Raw genomic sequence first — 25,181 nt, forward strand, 5'->3', positions numbered from 1 at the left:
AAAAAAAAAAAAAAAAAGAATTCATCTTTAATTACCTTCTCAGTAAATATTTGTATGGCTCACATTATAATAAACTTTAATAAATGTTTAGTACTAGTAATCTTGACTTAAAATTGTGTTATAAATGTAATCACCCTTTGTGTGGCAAATAAATCTTTTTTAAAAAATACATTTTATAGCAGGGAGGCTAATCTACAGAGTCTTTAGAATAAACCACACTGATCTTGTGATCACATCTCATAAATTAAGAGGTTTGAAGAACATGAATAAATCATTTTTGTCATATTTCTTACCCCAAGCTGATCCTTCTGGAATGTCCATATTTAGAAATTTATATGTTGAAATTTCTTGTTTGACCATAAATTGCAAGAAACATCAGTCCTCGTTTCTGTTATATGGATACTACAGCATTTGTTTACCTAGCTTCAATCTAAATGGCTATTTTTTCAAAACTATGAGACATGTTTTTACTTCAGTTATTTATTTAAAAAGCACTTTGATTGCCCACTAACTAGTCATTTGGGAAGAGGAACCTCAGTTGAGAAAGTATATTCACCAGATTGGCCTGTGAGCAAGCCTGCAACACATTTTCTTGATTGATGATTGATAGTAGGGCCCAGGCCATTGTGGGCAGTGTACCTGGGAAGGTAGTCTATGGATGATGTAAAATAGACTGAACAAGCCATGAGGAGCAAGCCAGCTAGCAGCATTCCTTCATGGCCTCTATATCAGTTCCTGCCCTCAGCATCCTGCTTTGCCTGAGGTCCTGCCCTGACGTCCCCTGGTTGCTAAACTTCAAGCTGCAAGATGAAATAAACCCTTTCCTCTCTAAGTTGCTTTTGGTCATGGTGTTTTACCACAGTCATAGAGACCCCAAGACAACCATTTTGAGTTTGGACTTGTGATCTCCTTGAGTTAGAGTAGAGAACATGAAAGGTACTGGGGGAGACACTCAGAATGGTGTTACATCACAGCCCAACTGTTACTGTCTGTGATTTCATTAAAGTGGATATGATTTTTGTCTTGCAGTTATAAGGTTTTCTATATTATATCTGGCTGAGAAATTTTCTAAGCTCACCAAATTTGTTCTTTTCCATGCAAATAGGAACCATAAACAAAACTAAGAGGCAACAGACACACAGTCATAAACAAAAGAAGCGCCACCAGATGAAATGCTTGATCTGGCTAAATGATCTTAGTATCTTTTTTGTTAGATCATTTTATTAGTTAAACACACAATTTTGTGTAAGCTGCAAGGGAGATGCAAACATTGTTCCATCTTCCAGGCTGACTTTAGAATTAACTGGTGGACAAATTTGGAAACTGTGAAAGAGACCAACAATAGGTTCAATTTTATATACTAGTGATGATCTGAAAACAGTGTGACAGGTTAGGAAATACTTGTGCCAACTAGAGAATAGTATGAGCAAAGCAACTCTGGCCTCAGATTCTAAGAGAGAAGAAAAGCATTTTTCCTTAATAATTATATACTTTAACCAATCACAACATAGGGATGAAAATAGGAGCCTTTGGTTTAGTTGTTTTACAAATAAAATAAAGAATTAAATGTCTTTATTGACTCTAAAAAATTATAAAAACCCGGAGGATATATTTCAGTGTTAAATGGCTTCTGAAATTATCTTTAATGTATTGCAGTTTGTTTTAAATAATACAAAAATAATTGTTGCATTCATTTCAGAACTTTGCTTGAGTGTTTATCTGTATGTCATTGGTCTTCTGGGCTTCACACTTGTTAATGGGGAACTTGAGAGTCATGTTTTAACTTCCCTTAAAAACAGCTATGGCGGACAATGAGGGTTGCTGAGAAGCCAAGGACAATGACACTGGGTTTTGATCCTACTTCATGTTCTGACTTTGTGGGGGCCTAGCCAGTTTGGATGTTCACCTTCCTAGACCAGGATGGAGGGGGGAGGACTTTGGACTTTCCACAGGGCAGGGAACCCTGACTGCTCTTCAGACTGGGCAGGGAGGGGGAGAGGAGTGAGAGGAGGGGGAGGGAAATGGGAGGCTGGGAGGAGGCGGAAATTTTTTTTTTCAATTAAAAAAAAAAAAACAGCTTAGCAAGCTACACAGGTTAGTGGGGGCAAAGGCTTTGGAGCTGACATCCAGACTGTGTGTCTGTAGATAAGACTTATGCCATCCTCTTTTTGGTGATGCTTAAAATACTTGTGTATTTTAAAAACATTATTTGCTCCTTCATCTTTGAAAAGGGGAGGAGTTAGAGTTCATAACTAAATATAGCCCAGATTTGAATCTAGGCTATATAGACTTAGTCTTCCTCTGTCACTGTCCTTCTTTATAACGTGTCTTGATAGCAGCGTAGTCTTGAGGTTGTGACAATAAACAGTGCCCTGTATCTGAGCAGCCAGCACAGCCAGGAAACACAAAACAAATGAGGCCTCCCTCCCTCTGTTTACAACCAACATTGTGAGTAGAAATCTCTGGTACGACAAAGTCTCCGCCAACAAAGTCCCAGTTATTTTAAGTTGCACCCCCTAATTTGCAGCCAGATTGGAGACCTTCAATCGTAAGGCCAAAGCCCAGAGATATGTGAGGACAGTGTGAACTTTCCATGACTTTGGCAAATATTTGTGTGAATGAGCCACAAGCCCACACCGTTATGATGCCTGTGCTAGTAAATCTGTCTGACACAGCACTTTAGTAATCCTCTCTAAAATTGCTTGAATTTCTTGATATGTAAATATTTCCCCAAATAATTTGATGCTGTGATTTCCTTTGTCTCTCTTTCTCATTGGTGATAATTTTAAATTAATAAGGGACTGATTCTAGGCTGAATGTTAACCTTTGTGTGTTTGTATGCAACACAATACATATTGGTCTGTTTTTATCAACAATTTAGGCTTAATAAAATAGTAACTAGATGGCATCCTTGGAAATAATGTTGGGGTATAATTTGCTTCTTTTCTAACAAATATGGATAGTTAGCAATGCTTATTTGAGATAACAAATAAGTGAAAAAATAAAAACTAGATATATTTGAGATATACCAATAAATATATTTATATTTATATTTATCTAGTAAACAGTAATAGAAGCACGTGAAGCTAAATGCACTTACTCTCATCTTCTAGGCAAAGAGTCACGCCAGACTGGGACTACGAGAGGTGAAGAGTAAGCTGAAACACAAGGTGTGTCATCTTCTCGGGCTACAAACCGTGTGAGAGCTATGTTTTAATGGCTTATTTATATTTTAAAAGCATATTTAGAAATATGCTTTTCTCTTTGTTCAAGAATGTATTTTTATAACAAGCCCTCTGGCAACTAACTCTCTGATATTCTATATAAATCCACTGAATAATCCCTTTATTGTTTGCATATTTTATCACAGAATGTGGAGATCTTCAAAGATACTTTTAACAGTATCATAAAAGTGATTGCCTTTAACGTACTACTGAAGATCTTTCTTCAAGCTGACTATTTTTAAGAAAGTATCTTTGGGTTGGAATTAATCAAGAAATGCCACCCTTTGGTTTTATAGGTTCATTCCAATGGTAGTTACTACATTGAAGAATGTTCCTAATTTATAAAAGGTCACATACAATAATTGGATTTTGAACCCATGAGTATTGAAGGTATCATGCAAATGTTTCTATTTCCATATTTGTGTGTTTGCTTTGGTTACACATTACATGCTTGCAGTTTTATTAACAACTGTGTTTTGAGTTGAGAACAAACTATTTAAAATCTTCCATTGTAGTAATGGTAAACATCTGTCTTTATAAATTTCATTTCAAGTCAAAGTATGGATTATTTTTTAAGCTATTAAATCATACTATAGAAAATCATTATTTCTTTTTTAGAAGATTCTTTAAAATTATAACTAAAGTTTTTTTTCTTTGCATGTTTAACAGATACTTTATTAATCAAATAACCTTAGTTAAGAGTGGATTATTGAAAAATAATTTTGCTTTTCTTCATGTGTAGGACAATGAGGAAGATTATGGGACCTGTTCTGGTTTGGTACAGTATGCACCAGTTTACACATTACACAGTGAAAAGGGAGGAGACAGAGACAAACATAAACTTTCCCAGGTAAGGATGCCCTTTGTGCCTCCAGTCTCAGGTCACATCATTTGAACAAATTCTTTAGGAGTAACTTGAACCATTAGTATTTCTCTTATAAGAAAATTAGCATTATTGATCAAGGGAGAGCAATGTACACTCAATGGCTGTCAGTGGAGAACTAGATATCCCTAGTATGAAAATTCCATCTTGATACAGACCTGGAATGCCCTGCAAATAATCTCATGTACCAGGTCACATTCAAAGCATAAGCTTTTCATAATATTCTTAAAATGTTAGCTAAATTTACCATTGGACTTTGTGTGAAGCTGTCCAAAGAATATGGTATTAGGATAGTTCATGTCTGTAAGGTATCTCAGTAGTATGTACAGATATTGTAGCCCCCAATAGGTCCAAAAAATAAAACACTGCCAATCTCAATTCTTTTACATAAAGAATACCTAACTTGCTTCTTTTTATTATGTCTTCAAAGAGTTCATAGTCCGGCGAGTCTGAGAGACAGTTAACTGTGTGATTATGTGGAGTATGAATGTGACAAGGAACATTAATAGATTTTGTTTACTGCAAACATAAATTGAAACCCTGATGTCCAGTCATTAAAACAATGTGTGGAAACCCAAGGGTGAATTACTCTATAGATGATCCTCAGTGGGTTCATCAGGAGCTGTCAGAACTGTGTCTGAAAACACGCTGGATTGAACCGTCCTGTTAGCATGTGCAGCAGGAAGCTCTGAGTCCCTGCCCTGTCCAGGACTGAGGAAGAGTACTGCATCATTTATCACCAGCTAGGAAAAACTCACACATTGAAAGATCACTTTTACTTAAAGTACCTTGCTTTTCTCCATAGTAAACTTGAAAGGTCATGAAGCCAAACTTGGGACTGTATGTCTATTTTCTCTAGACTTAGATATTTTATTTGCTGTTGTTATGTAAAACTTCTTTTCAAATGCTGGTATTACTAAAAATATTGTCCAAAGTGGCAAAGTGTCTAGAAAAATAGCAATGTAATCTCTAATTTTGTATTTAGAATAGGCTACTGTATTTATCTCTTATTTTGTATTTAGAATAGTTTTTTTTATTTTTTATTTTATTTTTATTTTCTTATTTTTATTTGAGGGTTTTTCTGTGTAGCTTTGGAGCCTGTCCTGGCACTAGCTTTGTAGACCAGGCTGCCTATGCCTCCCGAGTGCCGGAATTAAATGTGTGCACCACTACCGCCCTGTGCATCTAAAGGTTTTAACCAATTGAACCTTGTATATCAAATTTAAGTCTATTTGGCACCTTTAGAAATCAGGCTTAGAGTCAAACCCAAAGTTCCTACAAAGTTTCTTTTATGACAGCTGCCAAGGTTCACAGCCAGGATGGTCATAGCATTTATCTGTGGCTCATGAGAGATTAGTGGCAGAAAAGGACTTGCGCCTTAAGAATGGAGCGGTTTATTTGGCTTACAGTTTGAGGGTACAGGAAATTCTGGATGGCGGGTGTTTGAGGTTGATCACATTCCATGCATTGCAAGAAAACAGAATGGAAGGAATGCTGGAGTTGGATTTTTCTTTGGCTGGCTCACAAATAATGACACGGAGACGCCTTATGAATTATGAAAGCTCGTCTTTAGCTTAGGCTTGTCCCACTAGCTCTCATAATGTAATTAGCCTGCCTTTATTAATCTATGTTTTGCCATGTGGCTTTTTACCTTTCTTTCATCTTGCATCTCCTGTTTTCTCTCCTCGCACCTCTAGATTCCTCCTCTTCCTCCTTCCTCACTCTGCAGGAAGTCCCACATATCCCTCCTGCCTATTGGCTATTCTGCTTTTTTACTATACCAATCACAGCAATACACCCTCACACAGTGTACAAATATTTGACAACTGAATCCTGTTACTTGTTTTTTGTTGTTGTTGTTGTTTTGTTTGTTTGTTTTTAATAGTTCACTCTGGGATCACAGCCCATTGCATGGTTCCATTCTAGAAAAGCTACCCAGTATAGAGAATTCTCACAGACATGTTCAGAAGTTATTTTCATGGGATTCTAGGTACCATCAATGGAGAAATCAATATGAACCATTTCATCTCCAGATTTTGTCATCTTGACACCCAAACATGTCATTTTAAAAACATAACCTTCCACCTTTTGACTCCATAGGCCCATAGCTGTCCCATAATCCAAAGTACATTCAGTACAGCTTCAATAATCCATAAAAACTTAGCAGCCCCATGCTATTTAAAACCCCAAAGTCCAACTCTCATCTGACAATCCAGGCAATCTCTTAACTAATGTACTTCCAATATACAATGGTACAGAATATCCAACCCATTCCATAAAGGAAGTCTGGTGGGATAGTAATGACCTGGCTGATGCAGACACTAAATGCTGCAGCTTCAAGTCCTGCATCTGGGGCTCATGATAGAATCATCTGAGTAAAGATTTGAGTAGCCCCTTCCCTCCAGCTCTGTAACCTGGAGCACAGGAGCATTGGACCAAATGTAATATTGACCTTCAGACTTCAGTGAATTTTTCAAGCTCTTGGCATCTTCCAGATCCTGGGCTATCCACTGCATTTTATCCTTTCTTAGTTTATAAAGTGGCCTCTCTAGAACTCTGGTGTGACACCATCCTGACACCCCCATGCCTCCATCTTCTATACCTGCAAAACCATACCAAGTGAGCAAAGTTGCCAAGTTCAGAGGGCATTTGTGTGTGGAGCCTGGCTCCCTTGGCTCCCAGTGATATCAGCATCTGTGTGCTGACCCTAGGAAAGCAAACGCCTAGGTAGTTCCTTTAGAGCTTAGAATCCCTTTGTTGATCTTCTCAGTTTAGTCTCTCTACTTTCAAATAAACTTGCATTTTCTCAAGGAATCTTGATAGATTGGGTTTTACCCTTAAAATATTTCCATTGCCCCAGTGTAGAGTCCAGGTTTCTCTTTATGTCATTGATATCTGAAGCAATTTCCACTGTTTTGAGCCTGCCTCCTCTGTGATAGGAAACTGGTCGATGCTCTTTTCCTTAACACACCACATATTTTCTGTATCGTTCATCTTCACTAGACAAGGGAAGAGTGGCTCACAGCCAGAATGCTACCCTGCCTTGGTCTTTCCTCCACCATACAAATTAGTCCGTTTCTTCTGTATCCAGCCGCACTCAGGTTTTCGGGAAACAGGCAGAATGTGGCCAGACTCTTGCTGTCGTTACCACATGAATAGACACTAGCCCAAACCCCAGTATAGCCCTTGCTTCTTTCTGGAATTTCATGAGCTGATCCTCCATGTTCACATTTTTTTAGCACTCCTATCTTCCAGTGTCTGACCAGAATGGCCTGGTAGTCTCTGCTTACAGCCTTCAAGGGCTGGTCTACCCCAAGTTCCACATTCTTTCTACAAAACTGTTCCAAAGCCCTATGAGCCACATACTCAGGTTTATCACAGCAATGACACTGCTACTTGTACCAATTTATTATTAGTTACTTTTCTGTTTCTAGAAAAAAAACACCCAAAAAATCAGTTTAAGGAAGGGAGGGTTTATTTTTGCTCATGGTTTGCAGTTACCCACCGAATGGAGGGAATGCTGCGGGATTTTGGGCAGCTGGTCACATTGTACCCACAGTTACGAAGAGAGGGAGAGGAATGCTACAGAGCTATGGCCCCATGTCAGGTTCTATTCTAGTTGACCCAGTCAGTCTAGAAATGCCTCACAGACCTGCAGTGATGATTCAGAAGCCCATCACAGGAACAAGCAAGATTAATAATCACAGTAGTGTGAAATGCCATGGTGATAAAGTAGTTTGGTGTATCTGTGGTTTAGCCAGTGTATACTGTAACAGAATACTTGAGCTGGAATAATATGGAAAGAACAGAAAGGCATTTAAGTGTCTGAAGGCTGGAGACCCGAGGTAAAGGCATGCACGTTTCATAACATCCTTCTTGCTACTCTTCATCATATGGCAGAAGGACAAGACAGAGCAAGACCTGGGCATGGGAACTGTGGCTTTAACGTAAGTTTGGCAGTCTTTGGCCATGAGAGAGGCTGGTAAGGCAGACGAAAGCTGCAGGCCTTCATGAAGAAGACCTGCTCATCTGATAATTCTCCTCCCACTGTGTCCAGGACTTTTCCTAGCTACCAGCTGTAAACAGAAGGAAAACATGAAGATATTATGAACTCATGGTACTATTTTTGTAGCAAACTGAGTAATTTTTCTTTTTTCCTTTTATTAAGCTGATTTTTCATAAACTATTATTAATTTCTGAATTAATTACCAAATTATGATTGTGCTCAAAGCATATCTCTGAATGAAGCTATTGCATGTGTGGAGAACTGCTCCTGCTGCCACTCAGTCGCTCACTAGTTGACGTGTAAACAAGCCAGAGCTTCCCTACTCGCTTTCTGACGTCGCTAATAAGCTGGATTATTGACTGGATATTGACTGCTCTCAAGCTTTAGCATTTTAAAATCACTTTCATAAAAAGTTTTTACTGGCTCCATAATAAGAATACTTAAATGATATTTACTCTAGAAGACAGATTTTGTTTTGATGGGAAAAAACAATGATATCTTTGTTTTCAAAGGATGTCTTAAGATAGAGACATTTTCATCCCAGGAATGCTTTTCCCAATATGAGAACTTCTCATAGATTAATATTAAAATTTCCTTCTATAGCAGAATATAACATTTGTATTATAATTTACTAATTTCTCTTTTTGCATGGTTCACGTTAATTTCTAGAAATAGATTTTTAAATTGTATGTACTTAAAATATATAACATGTTTTTATATACATGGCAATATTATTACATTTAAACAAGCTCCCATATATACTGTTTTCACAGGTAACTTTGTGTGGTGCATAAGAGTAGATTAGACCCACACTTAGCAATTTCCCAAAATACAATACATTGCCAATAACCCAGTGATCTTTCCCCAGTGCAGAGCTAGCCTGAACGGGATTTGAAAAAAGGAACTTGCTTTTGACATTTAGTAAAATAACATATCCCTCTTTCTTGCTTCCTGCATTTTAATTAATAATATTACACATTATTTTCCTAGGGTGCTGTAGAAGTTGTAGATAACTGGATATAATATAATAAAGTATAATAGGTACTCTGTAATTGGCAGCTGTTCATATGTACCATGTGTTCTGAGGGCCAGGTCCTTTGTAACAATGGCCCTATTTGGCTTTCTTCTCTTGTTAAATTCCTGTCTTTAGCACTTAACAATACTGTGGTTTCCAAAGTAGCAGGTATTCATCTTCATTCTAAGTGGGGTGCCGACTGCTGACTTTAGCATATGGTTTGAGAAGCAATATACATCCTGTTTTATGAATAAGTCTCTTATCTATAACTTTGTAAGATGTTTGTTTTATTGTCAGCTACATTAAGAAATGACTCGGGATAGACTTGTCTCATTCCAGTCTGAATCCATTTAATTATCAGACATGGACCCAGGTGTGGAAAGAATGCAGCTTTTCCAGTTTCCACCAGGGCTCACCAATGAAAGACTTTGTTTTCATTTCTTTTTCAGAATATGAAATGAATTGTGATCATTTGAATTCTAAGAATGTATCCTTATTTAACATAAGCAAAGTTTATAATCTGGATGCCATGGAGAGGAATTTAGATATTTCTGTCCCATTACTTTGCTTGTCTTTGGAATAGACAGTGAATCTATAATCCACCTCCAACAAATAGTAATTTGTGTGCTGGTCTGCTAATTAGTATGACTATTTTCTGTTTTGTTGATGAGGCTTAAATAAATGTCAAGGGTACAGCCATGAAGATCTCCCAATTAGGCTTCACATTTGTAAAGCCCAGGCCTTTCCCTTTTGTGCGGAGATGACAGTTCTAACAGCCGCCCTAGCCTAACAGGACTCCAGGGAAAGGAGCCTTCTCTGATTTTATTGAAAATCGGGCCAGTTTGGTCCAGTGAGAATACTGCTATCGGTCATGGTGCAGAGCAGTTTTAATCCCATGTACTTCCCTTCTTTTGTCAATTTCATATAAATGGAATCCTGAAGAGTTGGGGAACAATATCAGACCATTAATTCTTAGTCTGTCATATGAAATTGTCTAAAATGCAGTAGAAATCTTTAAGAATAATAGAGAAATCCCTTTCAATAATGCTTTCTAGTCTATAAACCTGAGCAAGGCTCCACTTTAAACATTAACCTTTCTTTGCTTAGTTTAACAATTAAACAGACGCATGCGCGCACAAACACACACACACACACACACACACACACACACACGCACACTCAGCTAACAACTGTACTAGTACACAAGCGTAAGAGCTAAGCCACACCACGAGTCACTCCTAACAGATGGATGGCCCTAAGCAAGGCATTTCACTGTGACAAAACGTTGTGGAAGTGGAGAACTCAAGAAGCTTTTCAGTGCAAAGCCTGATTAAAACCTTGGCACATATATCGCTTTTAACTGTTTCATGCCTGGGACAAATGCCAATCCACTTGAGTTTTTCCCTTTCTCCCATCTAGGTGGTTTGTAAAAATCTTTCCAAGAAAGGCCAGCATTTCCTCTGCTGTGTGATGTCACAAAGTGTAGTGTCACACAGTGTGCTTGACGATAAGAATAGTCAGGACTTCCACCCAAGTACACTGCTTACAACCGGAACAAGGTCTGCTGTCCTGTTACTGCCACATGCTGTGAAATTGGTGCACATACTTATATAGTTCTTCCGTAAATAATAATGAGGATGTTTTCATTATAAAATGGGATTGATAAGATGTTTTCTCTACTATTAGGTTCACTTAAAATGAAATTTTGGTGTTTCTGTGTTTCATTATATGTTAAATTTTTACGTTTTACAAACGATTTCTTTCTTTTCTTTTTTGGTTTTTCGAGACAGGGTTTCTCTGTGGCTTTGGAGTCTGTCCTGGAAGTAGCTCTGTAGACCAGACTGACCTTGAACTCACAGAGATCTGCCTGCCTCTGCCTCCCAAGTGCTGGGATTAAAGGTGTGTTCCACCATCACCCAGCTCTACAAACCGTTTCTATCATATTTGAATATCTATGACAAGTTTATAATTGATAAGCAGTACACTTTTTGTTTTAAAAACGTGCCCTGAGATGTACACCTGTACATCTACATCCAGAGTTTTGTCTCACAGAGACTGTAAGGCAAACATTTCATACCCTGAGATGTGCACCTGTACATCTACATGCAGAGTTTTGGCTCGTAGAGACTGTAAGGCAAACATTTCATACCCTGAGATGTGCACCTGTACATCTACATCCAGAGTTTTGGCTCACAGAGACTGTAAGGCAAACATTTCATAGTCACAGTTGTGTGTGTGGGAATGTAAAAGAAATCCCTCCATTGTTAGCCTTTTTACCAAATATGATAATCAGATAGTTTATATTTGCAGATAGTAAAATGCATATTTAAAATACTACAGATATAATTTAAGTATAACCTAAAATACAAAAACTAGATGCTCTTAAATTATATAGCTAATAAGAAAATCAGAAGAAAACAGATACACATATGAAGTTGTGTGTAATATATGTTAACGTATTAATGACAAAGTTTCCTTTATAAGAATTCAGTGGATTCTTTAATAAATGGTAGCACTTCCTAGTCAGCTGACACAGGAAGTGTCAAGAAGTGGTAGAGCTGCCACTTGTAGTGACACACACACCAGGAAAATCACAAGTTCAAAGCCAGCCCAAATTATACAGCAAGATTTTTCTTTCTAAAATAGGAAGAAAGTTAGACAGATGGAAGTAGCCATTTGCTTCTTCCCAAGTAAACAGCAAGGCAAGTGAGTCAATTGTGATGGTGTGGGTTGGAGAGGGATATGCCAATAAGTATTCAGAATACTGAGTTTTGTAAATTAAGTTTCACATAAGACAAATAACTATGTATTTCTTTTATAGTTTGAGATTGTAAGTATATTATTTTTCCCACACACCCCTTCCCACCTTCCTTCAGAGTTGTTGTCTCCTTCTTCATTCATCATTCTGTGTGTGCTCTGTGTGTGTGTGTGTGTGTGTGTGTGTGTGTGTGTGTGTGTGTGTGTGTATGTATGTGTGTGTTCTCCTAAATACAACCTGCTCAGTCTGTATGATGTTACTCAGGATTTCAGCGCTGACCACTTGGTATTGATAACCAATCAGTATGCTTTTCTCTGGAGAAGACTATTCCCCCACTCAGTGTTCCCTGAGCCTTGGGTGCTGGAGTTCTTTTGTAGATGTGCCCATTGGAACTGGACTCTACAATCTACAGTTTGATTGGTTGATGGGGGCTGAGGCCTATCCATGTCTGTGGTATAAGGACAAACATTTAGAATGTAGTTAGAGTTTACACTGATTTAGCAAAGTGCCAATTGTAGGCTCTCCTCCAAGATTCCTGAGTTCATTAGCCCTGGGTGGGCGACTAGCTTTCCAGTGCCAACCGCGGTTTCCCTCTTGCCCAGCAGCTCTTAAGGCAACAAATAGCAAACCACCATAAACAACGTTTCTAATTTTATGTTTAATTTGGCTCAGTGTTGAAGACACTGTTAAACTAACTTTTTAGATTGAAATAATAGGAAAATCTTTTCAGAAACTTCAAATGACAAAACTTTTTGCAATAAGTTAAGTGAACGTGACCAAAGAAGTATTGCCTAAATAAAAGCACGCGATAGCAGTGTGTGTTCCGGGCTTTCTTTACGTTGGATTTAACCTTGTTTATTCTGTAGTTGATTTTATGTGAAATATCCAGGTATTGTTAATTAGGAAAAAAATGTTATTTTTTTCTGTTAGAACATTATTACTTACAAACTTTTCCTATTTGGGTGTAATTAAAATTGTTTCAAAAAGAATCCAGTGGGTTCTGGATTACAAGTGTGCCCTCTAGTGGAAGTTGTGTGCAAGAGTCTTTAGAAGGTAATTTGTAGAGCCTGTCAAACATTGTCAGCTGAGGTATAGTTGGTCTGGCAGAGGTTGCTCACCTCATGGCAGCCCCGGAACTTTAGATTAAAGAAGGGGCGAAAGATAAATCCTCTTTTCCCAGGCTTACTTCTTCCCACCGGCCCTCACCATCTGAGATTCCAGCACCTCCCCATCAAGCACCCACCACCTGGCCAAGTCTACAACACAGGGGCCTGTAGAGGACATTCCTGTTCAGACTGGAGCCATGCCCCTTCCCTGTGGGGCTCAAGCTTCTTTGTATCATCACTTTCCTCGCTGGAGGGAGTTTCCTGGTCTCTCCCCAGTGCAGCAGGCTTGGTGTCAATGTGGGCTCCTTCCCACTGGTAGAGAGTTTACTTTCCCGCTTCCCCTATCAGTCTTGGGAAGACAATAGCTTTATATAAAGATACAGAAAAGAGCATGGTGCAGCAGGCTCTCTGCTGTGCTGGATGACCACAGAGGGCCTGTCTTTCCCTTACAGGACTGGGGGGTGGGAGGCCAGGGACTGCAAACACTCCTTTCTTCCCTGTCTTGGAGATTCCTAGTTACTCGAAGTTGACACGTTAGCTCATACTTGTCCTTTATTTAATGACTTACTCAGTTTTCAGCACCTATAACCCCCACCGTGGCAGCTCTGATAGATGAAGCTAGGTTTACTTGGCTACTGTGGATCTGGTCTCTTTCATGGATTCCAAAAGAGTTAGGATTTACCTTGTAGGTTATCTAGTCTTTGTCATTGTTGGGATGGGGCAGCATTCTCCTGAAGTTCTCTGCTTCCTGATGGAGGAAGAATTCAAGTGGAAGACTCTCCGTCTCAGGCCTTGGCTTCTTACCTGGTAACAACAGGAATTTCCAGCTCAATCCATTCGCTTTCTTGTGAGTTCTCCCAGTCCCCAAGTGCACCAACAGGAGGCTCTTGGTCCTCAGGCCTCAGTGTGGTCTTCTGCCTCACTGTGTCCTCCCTTCTTGGAGCACTAGTATCTCCATCTTGGAGCACTAGTATCTCCATCTTGGAGCACTAGTATCTCCATCTTGCTGGCACAGTTCCTACTTTGAAATGAGGTTGAGATCTGCCATTTGTAGCAGGTCTTTCTCTCGCTGGGCACCTCAGAATACTTTCACCCAGCACAGATATAATAGACATTTTTGTGGAGTCTATGTGCTTGAAATAGAGTCTGAGCCATGCACCTTTCTGATTCCACAACTTCCTAAGTCTCTGCTTGCTAGCATTTGCCTCTCATATGCTAACTGGGAAAGTAAGCTTTGTAGTAATACTAGTGGTGGGGCTGCGTCCTCAGCACCCCGGCCGCCTGCTAGCTTATGCCCCGAAATAACAACACACAAATTGTATTCATTTAAACACTGCTTGGCCCTTTAGCTCTAGCCCTTACTGGCTAATTCTGATATCCCGATGAACCCATCTCTAATAATCTATGAGCACCGGTCTTACCAGGAAGATTCTAGCCTACGTCCATCCTGGGTCAGAGCTGAATCGCGTCTCCGGGAGAGGGGAGCATTTCGTCTCTGTTCCAGAGAGCAGAGCTGTCGAGTCTCTGTCTGAGGCGTCTTACCTCACTTCCTCTTCCTCCCAGCATTCTGCTCTGTTTACTCCACCCACCTATGTTCTAAGCTATGAGCCCAAGCAGTTTGTTTATTACTCAACCAATGAAATCAACAGATTGATATATGACACTCCCACATCAAAGCTTGTCAAGGAGCGAGCAGATGTGAAATGCCTACCACTGAAGCAAACCCTCAGTAAGTCTTTAACTTCACTTCAGTTACTGTCTGGAAATGGTTTTTAAAATGTGTGCTAAAGCTCTTTGCAAATAATCAAACTGCCGCGCATGTTCTGGGCGCTGCCATTTTAATTCTGTGCTGTGACATCTTTATCCCACTAGTGGAGTATGCGGAGATCAGGTGTTTGTATAGACTTTGGGTCTGCAAAACAGTATTTCTGGATTTTGGTTGCCTCAATTCAAAAATGGGGTAGTATCAAATATTATACTTGCTTTTAAGGGCTGGAGAGATGGTTCAGTGTTAGAGCACTTGCTGCTCTTGCAGAGGATCTGGGTTCTGTTCCCAGCACCTCCCCAGCAGTTAACAACACTGACCTCTATCTGTTTCTAGGGCATCAGAAGTCTTCTTCTGACCTCCTTAGGCGCCAGGCAGCAGGATGTGCATACATGCAGGAGAAACACTCATAAGTCTTTTAAAAAGAATAGGCCATGTCAAAAAGAAAGGAAGAAAAATTGTATGTAGTAAACCAGGCAAGTCGGCACACACCTGTAACCTTAGCCTTGTGGGGGCAGAGACAGGACGGCAAAGCCAAAGCCAGTCTGAGCTTCATAATGTGTCTGTCTCAGAAATGTTTCATGTGTTATCAGAATCTCAATTCTGTGAAGGCCAGACAAGTTGTTTTCTGTTTCATCTGCTTATACCCGTCCTATCAATCCAAATTCTCCCGCCCCCACCCACCTAAGACTGTAAGATCAAGCTGCATTTAGCCTCTTTAGCATTGCTTGCCATCTAGCGGTCACAAGCATAACTGCAAGCTTACCAGGCTCCTTGGTTGGGGCCGGTTTACAGTCTGGGAACCTTTCCCGAAAGTGCTAGTACCACTAAATATTCTCTTCAAACATTCAGTTCTGTGGTGTTGTGACTTAAGCCTTCTCTCTGAGATTGTGTTTTCCATGAAAGCCTTTCCTGTCTCCATCGGTCTTCTGTATTTTGTCCAGTCAACCTGTAGGCTCAGCTCTAGGAGGGGAACCACTAACAGTTTCCGTTCCATACTGGCAGACTTACTTTTCCAGTATTATAACAGTTCCCCAGTCACAGCAAATAACCCTCCTCATGAGTTCTGAATTTGTGAATTTTCCCATACACTAAATGTGTACTTTACAGTTTCATGGAAGCAAAATTGTATTTACAGTTTCATGTGTTCAGAATCCAGAAGAAGTTTAAGATTTGTGACGTTCAGTTCTGAGTCTCATTTTTAACTTGTTTTTAAGCAGTAGAAGCTTTGCCTGCTTTATATTCTTTTGAAAATACTTATTTCCTGCTTTTAATTGCGTGCGTGCATGTGAAGGAGGCCAGAGCATTGGTGTTCTCTGGAATGACTGGCAGTTTTGTGCCACCCAACATGGGTCCTGGGAGCTGACCGCTGATCTTCTGTGAGAACAGTGCTGCTCTGAACCCCTGCTCTACACCTGTCCTGTGGGACACTTGGACCCTAGGAGAGACGCTGTTGCCCACTTGTGTGTGGCTCTGAAATGACTGGTGAGCGCTGTGTTCAGCTGCTCTGTTCCTCATGTGGAGAAAATATTTTTCAGTGATTGCATTTGTGCTGTGGAAGCAGTAAAATGCATATGGTTGGTGCCAACTGCATGTCTGTGAGATGAAGAAATGCTAAGAATGGAAAGAAAACATATCTACTGCCAGAACTCCAAGAGCCAGTGTACAGTACCAACTTTTAATACATACTCAGAAGATATTTGAGACAATGGCTTTCTGTTGCGCCACAGTACCTGGGACTGTGATCTGGCATTGTTTCTTTCCTGCCTCCCTTGCCTGTGTTCTCATCTCCCACATTCCCTACTAAAGGTATTGGGCCTCTGTGTAACCCCTTGAGGCCTGTATATCCTGTGGTCTTTTAGTGTGTGTGTGCCACCTAGTGAGCAGAAGCGTAACTGCAAGCTTTAATGGCCCCAGAAAGCAGCATGAGTATCAAAGCAAGTTCTGAAGAAGTTATGGCACACTTTCTCACGGTTCCCCTTATTGTCCCAACGGAGGGACTTGGTGTGTGTGTTTGTCTCTTCCCATCATCTGCTTAACACCTGTGACCTTTCGGAGCCCAGGGGAAAGGGTTCTTTTGCTCTCAGATTAGGTCAGTTCTTGTTAAGTTCTTCCATGGTGTAGATAACTTAGCAGAAGCTACTGGAGTCATACCTGTTATGCTTATCGGTGTGAGTATTAGAGTTGGTTTAGTTTGTATTTATTAGACTAACATCCACAAGGACCCAAGCCCTGTTCTTGCTCATTGTTATGCCCCAGCATGTAACCTAATAGCTGGCACAGAAAGATTCTTTAATCTCCATTGAGGGAGTGAGTGGGCACTGTGTGCACTGAAGAGATTGTGTCGGCCAGGTAAATACTCAACAGAACTGCACGGATGGCTTATGTCAGCCTGGTACACACCAAACCCATCGGACAGGAGGGAACTTCAGCTAAGGGGATGCCTCCATGAGACCAGGCTGCCGGCGAGCCTGCAAAGCACTTGATAATTAGTGGTTGGGGAGGCCAGCCCATTGTGAGTAGTGCCATCCCTGGCCTGGTGGTCCTGGTTGTTCTCAGACAGCAGCTGAGATAGCCATGAGGAACAAGCCAGTAAGCTGCACTCCTTCATGGCCTCTGTATCACCACCTGCTTCTAGGTTTCGGCCCTGCTTGAATTCCTTCCTAACTTCCTTCAGTAATGAACAGAAACATGGAAGTGTAAGCCAAATAACCCTTTCCTCCCAAGTTGCTTTGGTCATGGTGTTTCATTTTAGCAATAGTAACCCTAACTAAGACAAGACGCTACCTGCTGTATGTACACAGATGCTCATTTGTTCAGGGAATAGCAACGGCATGCTCCAAAGGATAGGCCAATATTAAAAGGTAAAATCATGGCATATTTTATTGAACTAATTAAGTGTTCTAGTTTGTTGCAGTTGCTATGATAAACCAAAAGCAAGTTGCGGAGCCGAGGGTTTATTTCCACTTACAGGTAACAGTCTGTAATGGGGGAAGCCAAGGCAGGAGCTCGGAGCATAATTCCTCCTGGCTGTTCCCAGGCAGACATTCAGTTGTAACAGACTTTCCTTTGGGCCATCAATCAACTCCCAAATCATGACAGAGACATCTTATTAGTTCTGAATGCTCAGCTTTATCTTATGCTTGTCCCACCAGCTCTTATAACTTAACCTGTTTCTCTTCATCTATATTTGCCTCGCTGCTTTTTACCTTTCTTTTCATTCTGTATGTCCTACTCTATGTCTGTCTGTCCGGCGGTTGCCTGGCTCTGGGTGTCTCACTCTTTTTCTCCCTCGTTCTCTTCTGCCGAGCCTAAATTCCTCCCCTGTTTATCCTCTGCCCACCAGCCCCACCTATCCCTCTTCTGCCTAGTTATTGGCTGTGCCACTTTTTATTAGATCAATCAGGTGCCTTAGGCAGGCAAGGTGAAACAAAGGTAGCATAAACAAATGTAACACACCTTTACATAGTTAAAGCAATATTCCACAACATAAACAAACTAACATATCCTTGCCTAGTTAAAATAATATCCCACAGAATTCAGTTACCTTTCCTCAACAGTCCAAGTCCACTTTCCCAGGGTTAGCATCGCCCACAGTGGGCAGAGCCCTCCTGCATCAGTAAGCAATTAAGATCCCCCTTCCAAAGTGCCCACAGGCCAATCTGATGTAGGGAATTCTTCCGTTCCCTCTTCTCACCTGTCTCATGTTGACAGCCAAGGTTAGTCATGAAGGCACCAATTAGATGAGACACAAACCGTCCAGAGGACGGCACATGGACCACCAGAAGCACAGGCACTGACAGCGCAGGCGACCGCAGTGCAGTGTCTTCAGTGGACGGAGGGTAACAGCCGCAAAAGGAACATTGTTGTTAATTGGTTTCCCATGTGTTTCTAAAACTCTTTATGAGTAACTTTTGTAAAGTACACTGGTTAGTAACATCTCTGTGGAAAGCGTCTAGGTAGGAAATGCGAAATAGACTCAGATTTGCGTTTGAAGTTCATGTCCTGGCACTCAAGTATTAGAGCAATTGTACAAGGAATGATTGGAGTTCAATACTTGAGAGCGATGATCCAGGCAGGCAGCTCCAGGGTTAGAGAGAGCATCTTGGTGTAATAGACTCTACAGGGCAGCAGGCGATGTCAGTTCCTGTGTTGTTACTGGTCCCGTTTGGGATGATGTATGTGACTTGGACAAATTATCAAACATCTCTGGGCATACTTTCAGGTTTATTGTTACACATTTCTACATCACAGGTCACGAGTGTTTATTCTATGTGTGTTCTATTGGTGCCACCTTTTAGGAGCAGGTAGGCTCAGTTCTAGAGGAGATTAAACAGGAAGACAGGAAGTTCCTTCTCTAAATGGGTGATGGAGGCCTCCAAATTCCTGGTTACCATTCACCACCCGGAGGATGCTGAATGATTTTGAGCTTTGTGGCACCAGTTTCCGGCGTTCAGATGCCATGGTCCTCTTGGAGAATCCAAAGTTCTTTTCTGAGATCATGTCAGAAAAGACATGGGCCAGCTTCAAAGAGTCAAAGGGCAAATAGTTTAAAAATCCTGAAGTTTATACTTGAAACATTTCAGACGTGTAATAATAAAGAGAACATTTTAGAAATCCTCAGATATCCTTCTTATAGCTTTAACAGTAATGAGCTCAAGGCCAGTCACCCTGTACTAGATTATTCTCAAGGAAAACCTCAACAAGTGTGTCTTTTAACCTGTGACTGTCTTAAGCTGTGTATCTTGAAGGCAAGGACTTTTTAAGTCAAAATTCAAAGATGGGCTATTTTGAATACCAGTAATAACTATGGTGGGTTGAAATGTACCAAATATTTACAAGCCATGACAGTATTTAAAATAACCTTATGTTGTCATCCCTTTAGAGACCTCTGGGACAGTGGCTCACTACTCTGCAAATAAAAGAGGAGATTTGGAACTTTTTCTGCTGTGTGTGTGTGTGTGTGTGTGTGTGTGTGTGTGTGTGTGTGTGTGTCTAAGTTGCATGTTGGTATAGTGCTAAATAGTAAAGCTCTTTATACATAACAAATAAAACAGGAATATTCCATAAAATAGTAATCATACACCCCCTGTTGAGAAGTGGCCCTGCCAGTGGTTCTGATAGGTGATGGAACATCAGCTGGACACTTGGGGAGGGAGCTGAAATGAGTGGACAGGCCAGCCACACAAAAGGCGTGTCTTGGCGCTATTGCAATTAGACATTACATGTCTACCAATGTGCACTATAAAAATACACCTCACCACAATGGCTTATGCTTGCCAGAGAAAAATACCAGTTAGCCAGAAACGGAATCTAAGACGCCACATGAAATGCCAGATTCCAGGAAATGAGCTGCAATAGCATGTTCTAAGACATAGCGGACACAAAGGAAAGGGGGAAATAACCCTCCAGGAGACTAGAGACATGACAACCACAACCAGCACCGTCTTGTGATTCTGACCCATGAAATAAAATACGGATATGGTTTGTATGATGTAAAAGATTGAAGAATACTTGTAAGTATGTAGATGCCACAATTTTTAGTTGTGTTAAAAAGAAATCTTTGATCTAGAAAGGTGGTTCAGCAGGTAAAAAACACTTTATGCCTTTATGGAGGGTTCTGGTTCGGATCCCCACAATGTCATGGTGGCTTTCAACAGTTCGTAACTCCAGTTCCCAGGGATCTGACACCTTCTTGTGACTTGTACAGGCACCAGGCATGCAGTGGTGCATATACACACAGAGAAACACTCATACACATAAGATAAACTAAATCTGTAAAAACAAATATGTGTTAAAAACACATAGCTAGGACTGGCAAGACACCTCAGGAGGGAAAGGTGCTTGCTGCCAAGCCTGAGGATCTGAGTTCTGTTCCAAGACCTTATGGTAAAAGGACAGAACCAGCTCCCACAGATGGCTTTCGAATCCCACACGCTTACTCTGGTATGCACATGCATACAAACAAGTCAGCCAATCAGCAGAAACATCTTCCATTTTAGAGCATCTAATAAATGCCTAGCACAGTGCTGCTCTGAAGACCTTGTTCCTCAGAGTGGGCTCTTCAGACCCCGCACTGCTGTCACCTAAGCACTTGTCACAGGTGCAGGAGTTCGGGCCCCAATACTCCAGAACCACTGAAGAACCAGAGCCTACATTTTTGTGACATTATAAACCACCTGGAGTTTTAAACATATACATATTTAGAATTGAAAGCACTCTCTAAAACACTTAGGACTTGTGGGGGATGTGGTAGGGTAATAAAATTGGCTAATCTTGGTAGTTCTTAAAATTATGTGATAGTTACCATGTGGATTTATGACTGATACTAAATCAGACATGCTGGTATCAGAAACTGTGACTGTCTGTGTGTATCTATTTCTAGTTATTACTTGATAAGTGTTCAGATTTTTAAAAAAAAAAATACGACTGTGCCTCCATTTTTCCTCCTTCTAATTTGTCATGTTAGTGAATGACATTCAAGAGCTTTGAAAGTATATTTCTTTTGTAAATATTTCTTATAAAATCACACTGTCCTTTTAAATTATTAGGGAGACATATTTGAAATCACTAACTCAATTTGTTGTCAATTTTTTCTCTCCAGGCACACTTGAGAAGGCCTCATAAGAGCCTCGATGGTACCCTGTTTGATGATGATGATGATGACATTGAACGAGCAAGCAAGTGAGTCCAGCTCTGGGTTGTCCCGTCTGGTGGTGCAGATCACTGGCAGGCGGCTCTGGGCTGTCCTGTCTAATTGCGTGGCTCACTGGCAGGAGGTTAGGTACTACTAAACTTCGGGTTTGCTCCCTCACAATGATCATCAGCAAACTGAAATGGTGCTCATTGCAGCACTTTGAAGGGCGGGGCTTGGGAGAGGGGCAGGCAAGACTGACATGAAAGGTCCTATCCTTGGGAAGCAGAGATTTTTACGGAGCTGTCCAAAGAGTGAAAAGGGTGACAGGAGCACAAGTTCTCACCCCACACTGAAAGCAACCAGGGACACAGGGACAGTGATGACAGTCATTTTGAAACAAACCAGGCTAAGGGAGGGCCTAAGGTGAAGGTGACATCACAGGAGAGAAATGTGGAACTGTTATGTAACACGAAATAGGGAAATTATATAAACTTCAGTTTTTAGCAATTTTAGTAATAAATTGGACATTCTCCACATGAATGAAATAAATGTGCTTTTATAAGAGTATTTATCCTTGTCTAAGACAAATAAGAAAAGGAAAACCATAGAAAATATGAAAAGTTAACTTGGAGTGTTGCAAACTTTCCAAGTGTTCAATCTAATGCTTCTAGTCAATTCCCAAATTCCATAGGGAGACCGATGAATAGTCCGGCTTCGGGCTAATGAGCCATGACTTTGTATTTACTTGTTTGTAATGCATATACCCACTTTTTTTCAGTATTTGAAACAGATATATGCATAACTGTGGACAGATGGGCCATGAACTAATTATAATTTTTATTTCTCTTCTTTGTCCTTCCCTGTCCTCAAACCTCTCCTCACCTCTTTCCTTTTCATTTCCATCTTTATTTCCTCTTATTTCCCCTTTTCTACTACTTCTCCCTTCTCTCCTTTCTTTTCCTGTTTTCCCTCTGTAGTCCACACTAGCCTCACTCACTCTTGCAATCCTCCTGCCTCAGCCTCTAGAGTGCTGGGATTAAAAACTTGGACCTCTCCCTCCCCTTCAGTTCTGACTTTGTTGTTGTTCTGCTGAAATACTGCATGGAGGGCGAGCTGTTAGGACTCGGCCTGTGTGGGTTGTGGGTGAAGGCTGACCGCCGGCCCTGTGTCTCCTTCCAGGGTGTCTTCTGAGGATGGCGAGGAAACGTCTGCTTATTTCTACGAGAGCGACGACTCCATTGGAGCTCAAGTGAAGGCGCCTTATTCAGGTGAGATGGACTTGCTGGGGGAGATCCTGGACACGCTGAGCACACACAGCTCCGATCAAGGCAAGCTGGCAGCTGCAAAGAGCCTGGACTTCTTCAGATCCATGGATGACATCGATTACAAACCTACGGTTAGTTGAGTTTAACTTACAGGGTTAACTGAAAACACTCTTGCCTGTGCTGTGGTCGCAAGACCTGAGTTTATAGAAGCATTGATTCTAGGTAGGAAGGTACACCAACTTCAAACTATGGTAAAAATTCCATCCTTATGAATTATTTCAGCTGCTAAAATTGCCATAGTATTCACTGCCCTGTGTCCACCCACTGTTCTGTGGGGCTACTAGCTGATGCTCTTTTCCAGCCAGATTCTCATCTAACTCTAGTTATCCTTGTGAAGACTTCATGTGAAATATTTTTACTTTAAAAACTTTCTGGAGATTTAAAGAAAAACTGTAAAGGATATGACTGTTAAGATCTTTCCCCCCCTATTTTCTTGCTTTAAGAGTGAATAGAACAAAAGTAGTGAATTAAGTACTTTTAAAAACTGTGAGGTAGAAGTGCATGAGCAGGCCCCATTCTGACTGCAGAGAGCCTTGAGTGTGCATTCTGCGCAGTCTGAATGTGACAGGTGGCAGCTTAAACACGTAGAAACCAGTTTTTCGTGGTCCACCCACTCCCCTGTTCATGGAGCTGGAAAGACTCTGTGAATCCAAATCAGAAGGCCGCCAATGCTCCCTTCTGGGCCATGCTCACACTCCTGACTGAATCCTAGGAGCCTTACTTTCAAAGCAGAAATCAAGTTACTGAAGAATCACTGTAATTTATTAAAAGGATTCTGAAGTTGTTATTTTCCTTTCCAGAACAAGTCCAATGCTCCCAGTGAGAATGACCTGGCCCTACTGTGTGCTTCTGGTGATCAAGGAGAGTGGAATCTCGGGCAGGACGACAGCGCCCTCCATGGCAAGCACCTCCCTCCCTCCCCCAGGAAGAGAGTTTCCTCCAGTGGCTTCACAGAGTCTCTGTTTATCCTGAAAGAGGAGAACAATGAGAAACCCTGCTGTGTGGACAGTCCGTGTGACCCCGCTGTGGTGGAAAAGCCAGCTTCTACTCCAGGCTTGGGTGTCCAGCCAGCTTCCCCAGAGGCCTGTCAGATGGGTGAAGGAGAAGCAGAGCTGAGGGAAACACTAAGTCAGGCCTCAGAGAGCCTGCTGCTGCCCAGCATCGGGAGCCGCCAGTCCACTTTCGTTCCCTGGGAGAAAGGAGGAAAAGAGCCTGAGGAGCCTTCAGAAGGCGGTGGACTGCTCCAAGAAGTAGTGTCATTGTGTCACATGTCATGTGACTTCCAACAAGGTTTAAACATTTCAGAAGGAAATAGAAGTGAAGACCAAACTTAAGGTACCAGTAAAGGGTCAGTCATTGCCGCTTGCCTTTTGGCTTCTCCAGAGACATGTGGAACTATTTCCCTGTGATGCTTACAGTAAACAGAATCACTCATAGGAATGAAAACTCTTACTACTGTTTAATTGTTTTCCTTTGGAATGTTTCCCCATCTGTTCATCTCATGGAGCGTAAAATGAATTCTACTGTGCTGTTAAATCAGGTACTAATTTGTATATAGCCTGAAAGTGTGTTTTGGACATAAGCTTTCCCAGTATTTGGTGCTTAATGCCATTCATTTTATTTAAACTAAGTGTGCGTATGTAATCCATACATATAACCAGTAGTTACTGTACTAATTTGGTTGAGCATGAGCTGATCAAGATGTCAAAACCGATAAAAAGGAAATAGCCTGAAACTGTTAAAACTTTTAACCCACTAATTGCCTTAATCTTCCAGTTATGCTAAACATACAGCTCACGTGTGCAGATCTTGAAAGAGCAGTTATCTTGTCTTTCAGAGCAATAATGCCTTTTTCTATCGCAGAATTAAGCTCACCATTTTTTTTTCAAGTTTAAATGCTCTCTAGTGGAACTAACTTGCTTTTTTATAAAGACACTGCAGCCATGTTTTCCGAACAATGTAAATGTGTATTTTACCTTCCACTCAGTGAAACCCAGGAAGTGCTGAGTTACAATGTGAAGTTGAAGTCTCTGTTTACAGAGAAGCCCCTCAGACAATGCCCGGTCTCTGTGGCCTCAAGAAAGCCAGGTGCCCTGCGGAGTCCAGAGAAGCAGTTGTCCCTGTTCTTGCATCTGTGTCCCCATGAAGATGCCCATAGCCTTATCTGGGTTGGCTTTTTTAAATAATCAACTTTATTTTTAAAATGTTCTAGATTTATAGAAATCAGCAAAGGTGGTACGAAGTTCCCATCTCCCTCCTGGACCCGGTCTCTGCTATTGTTAGCATCTTAGGTTAGTGTGCCACGTTTGCCACAGTGTTGATGTTCTACATGGTAGAGCTCTGGCTGTTCCCTGACGTCCCCTTTCTGTCCTACCCCCTCAGAGTTCGAGATTACATTATCGTGTCTGCTGGGGCTCCTCTTCCTGCTGGCACTTAATTGGTTTTTTTTTTTTTTTTTTTTT

General features: G+C 41.0%; 1 protein-coding gene across 2 annotated transcripts in view; it reads left to right on the forward strand.

Moving 5' to 3' along the window:
* The window catches only part of Dennd1b (DENN domain containing 1B), a 211,429-nt gene extending 187,264 nt beyond the window's left edge, over window positions 1-24,165 (forward strand). For both annotated transcript variants that reach the window (XM_005348448.1, XM_005348449.3), the window contains 5 exons: window positions 3,114-3,170; window positions 3,967-4,074; window positions 21,362-21,441; window positions 22,574-22,790; window positions 23,520-24,165. In XM_005348448.1, the coding sequence (XP_005348505.1) occupies window positions 3,114-3,170; window positions 3,967-4,074; window positions 21,362-21,441; window positions 22,574-22,790; window positions 23,520-24,053 (996 nt within the window). In that variant the 3' untranslated portion in view covers window positions 24,054-24,165. The remainder of the gene's footprint in view (window positions 1-3,113; window positions 3,171-3,966; window positions 4,075-21,361; window positions 21,442-22,573; window positions 22,791-23,519) is intronic.
* Window positions 24,166-25,181: the final 1,016 nt, after the last annotated feature.

This window comes from Microtus ochrogaster, chromosome 6, assembly GCF_000317375.1.
Source record: "Microtus ochrogaster isolate Prairie Vole_2 chromosome 6, MicOch1.0, whole genome shotgun sequence".
NCBI classification, from domain to species: Eukaryota; Metazoa; Chordata; class Mammalia; order Rodentia; family Cricetidae; genus Microtus; species Microtus ochrogaster.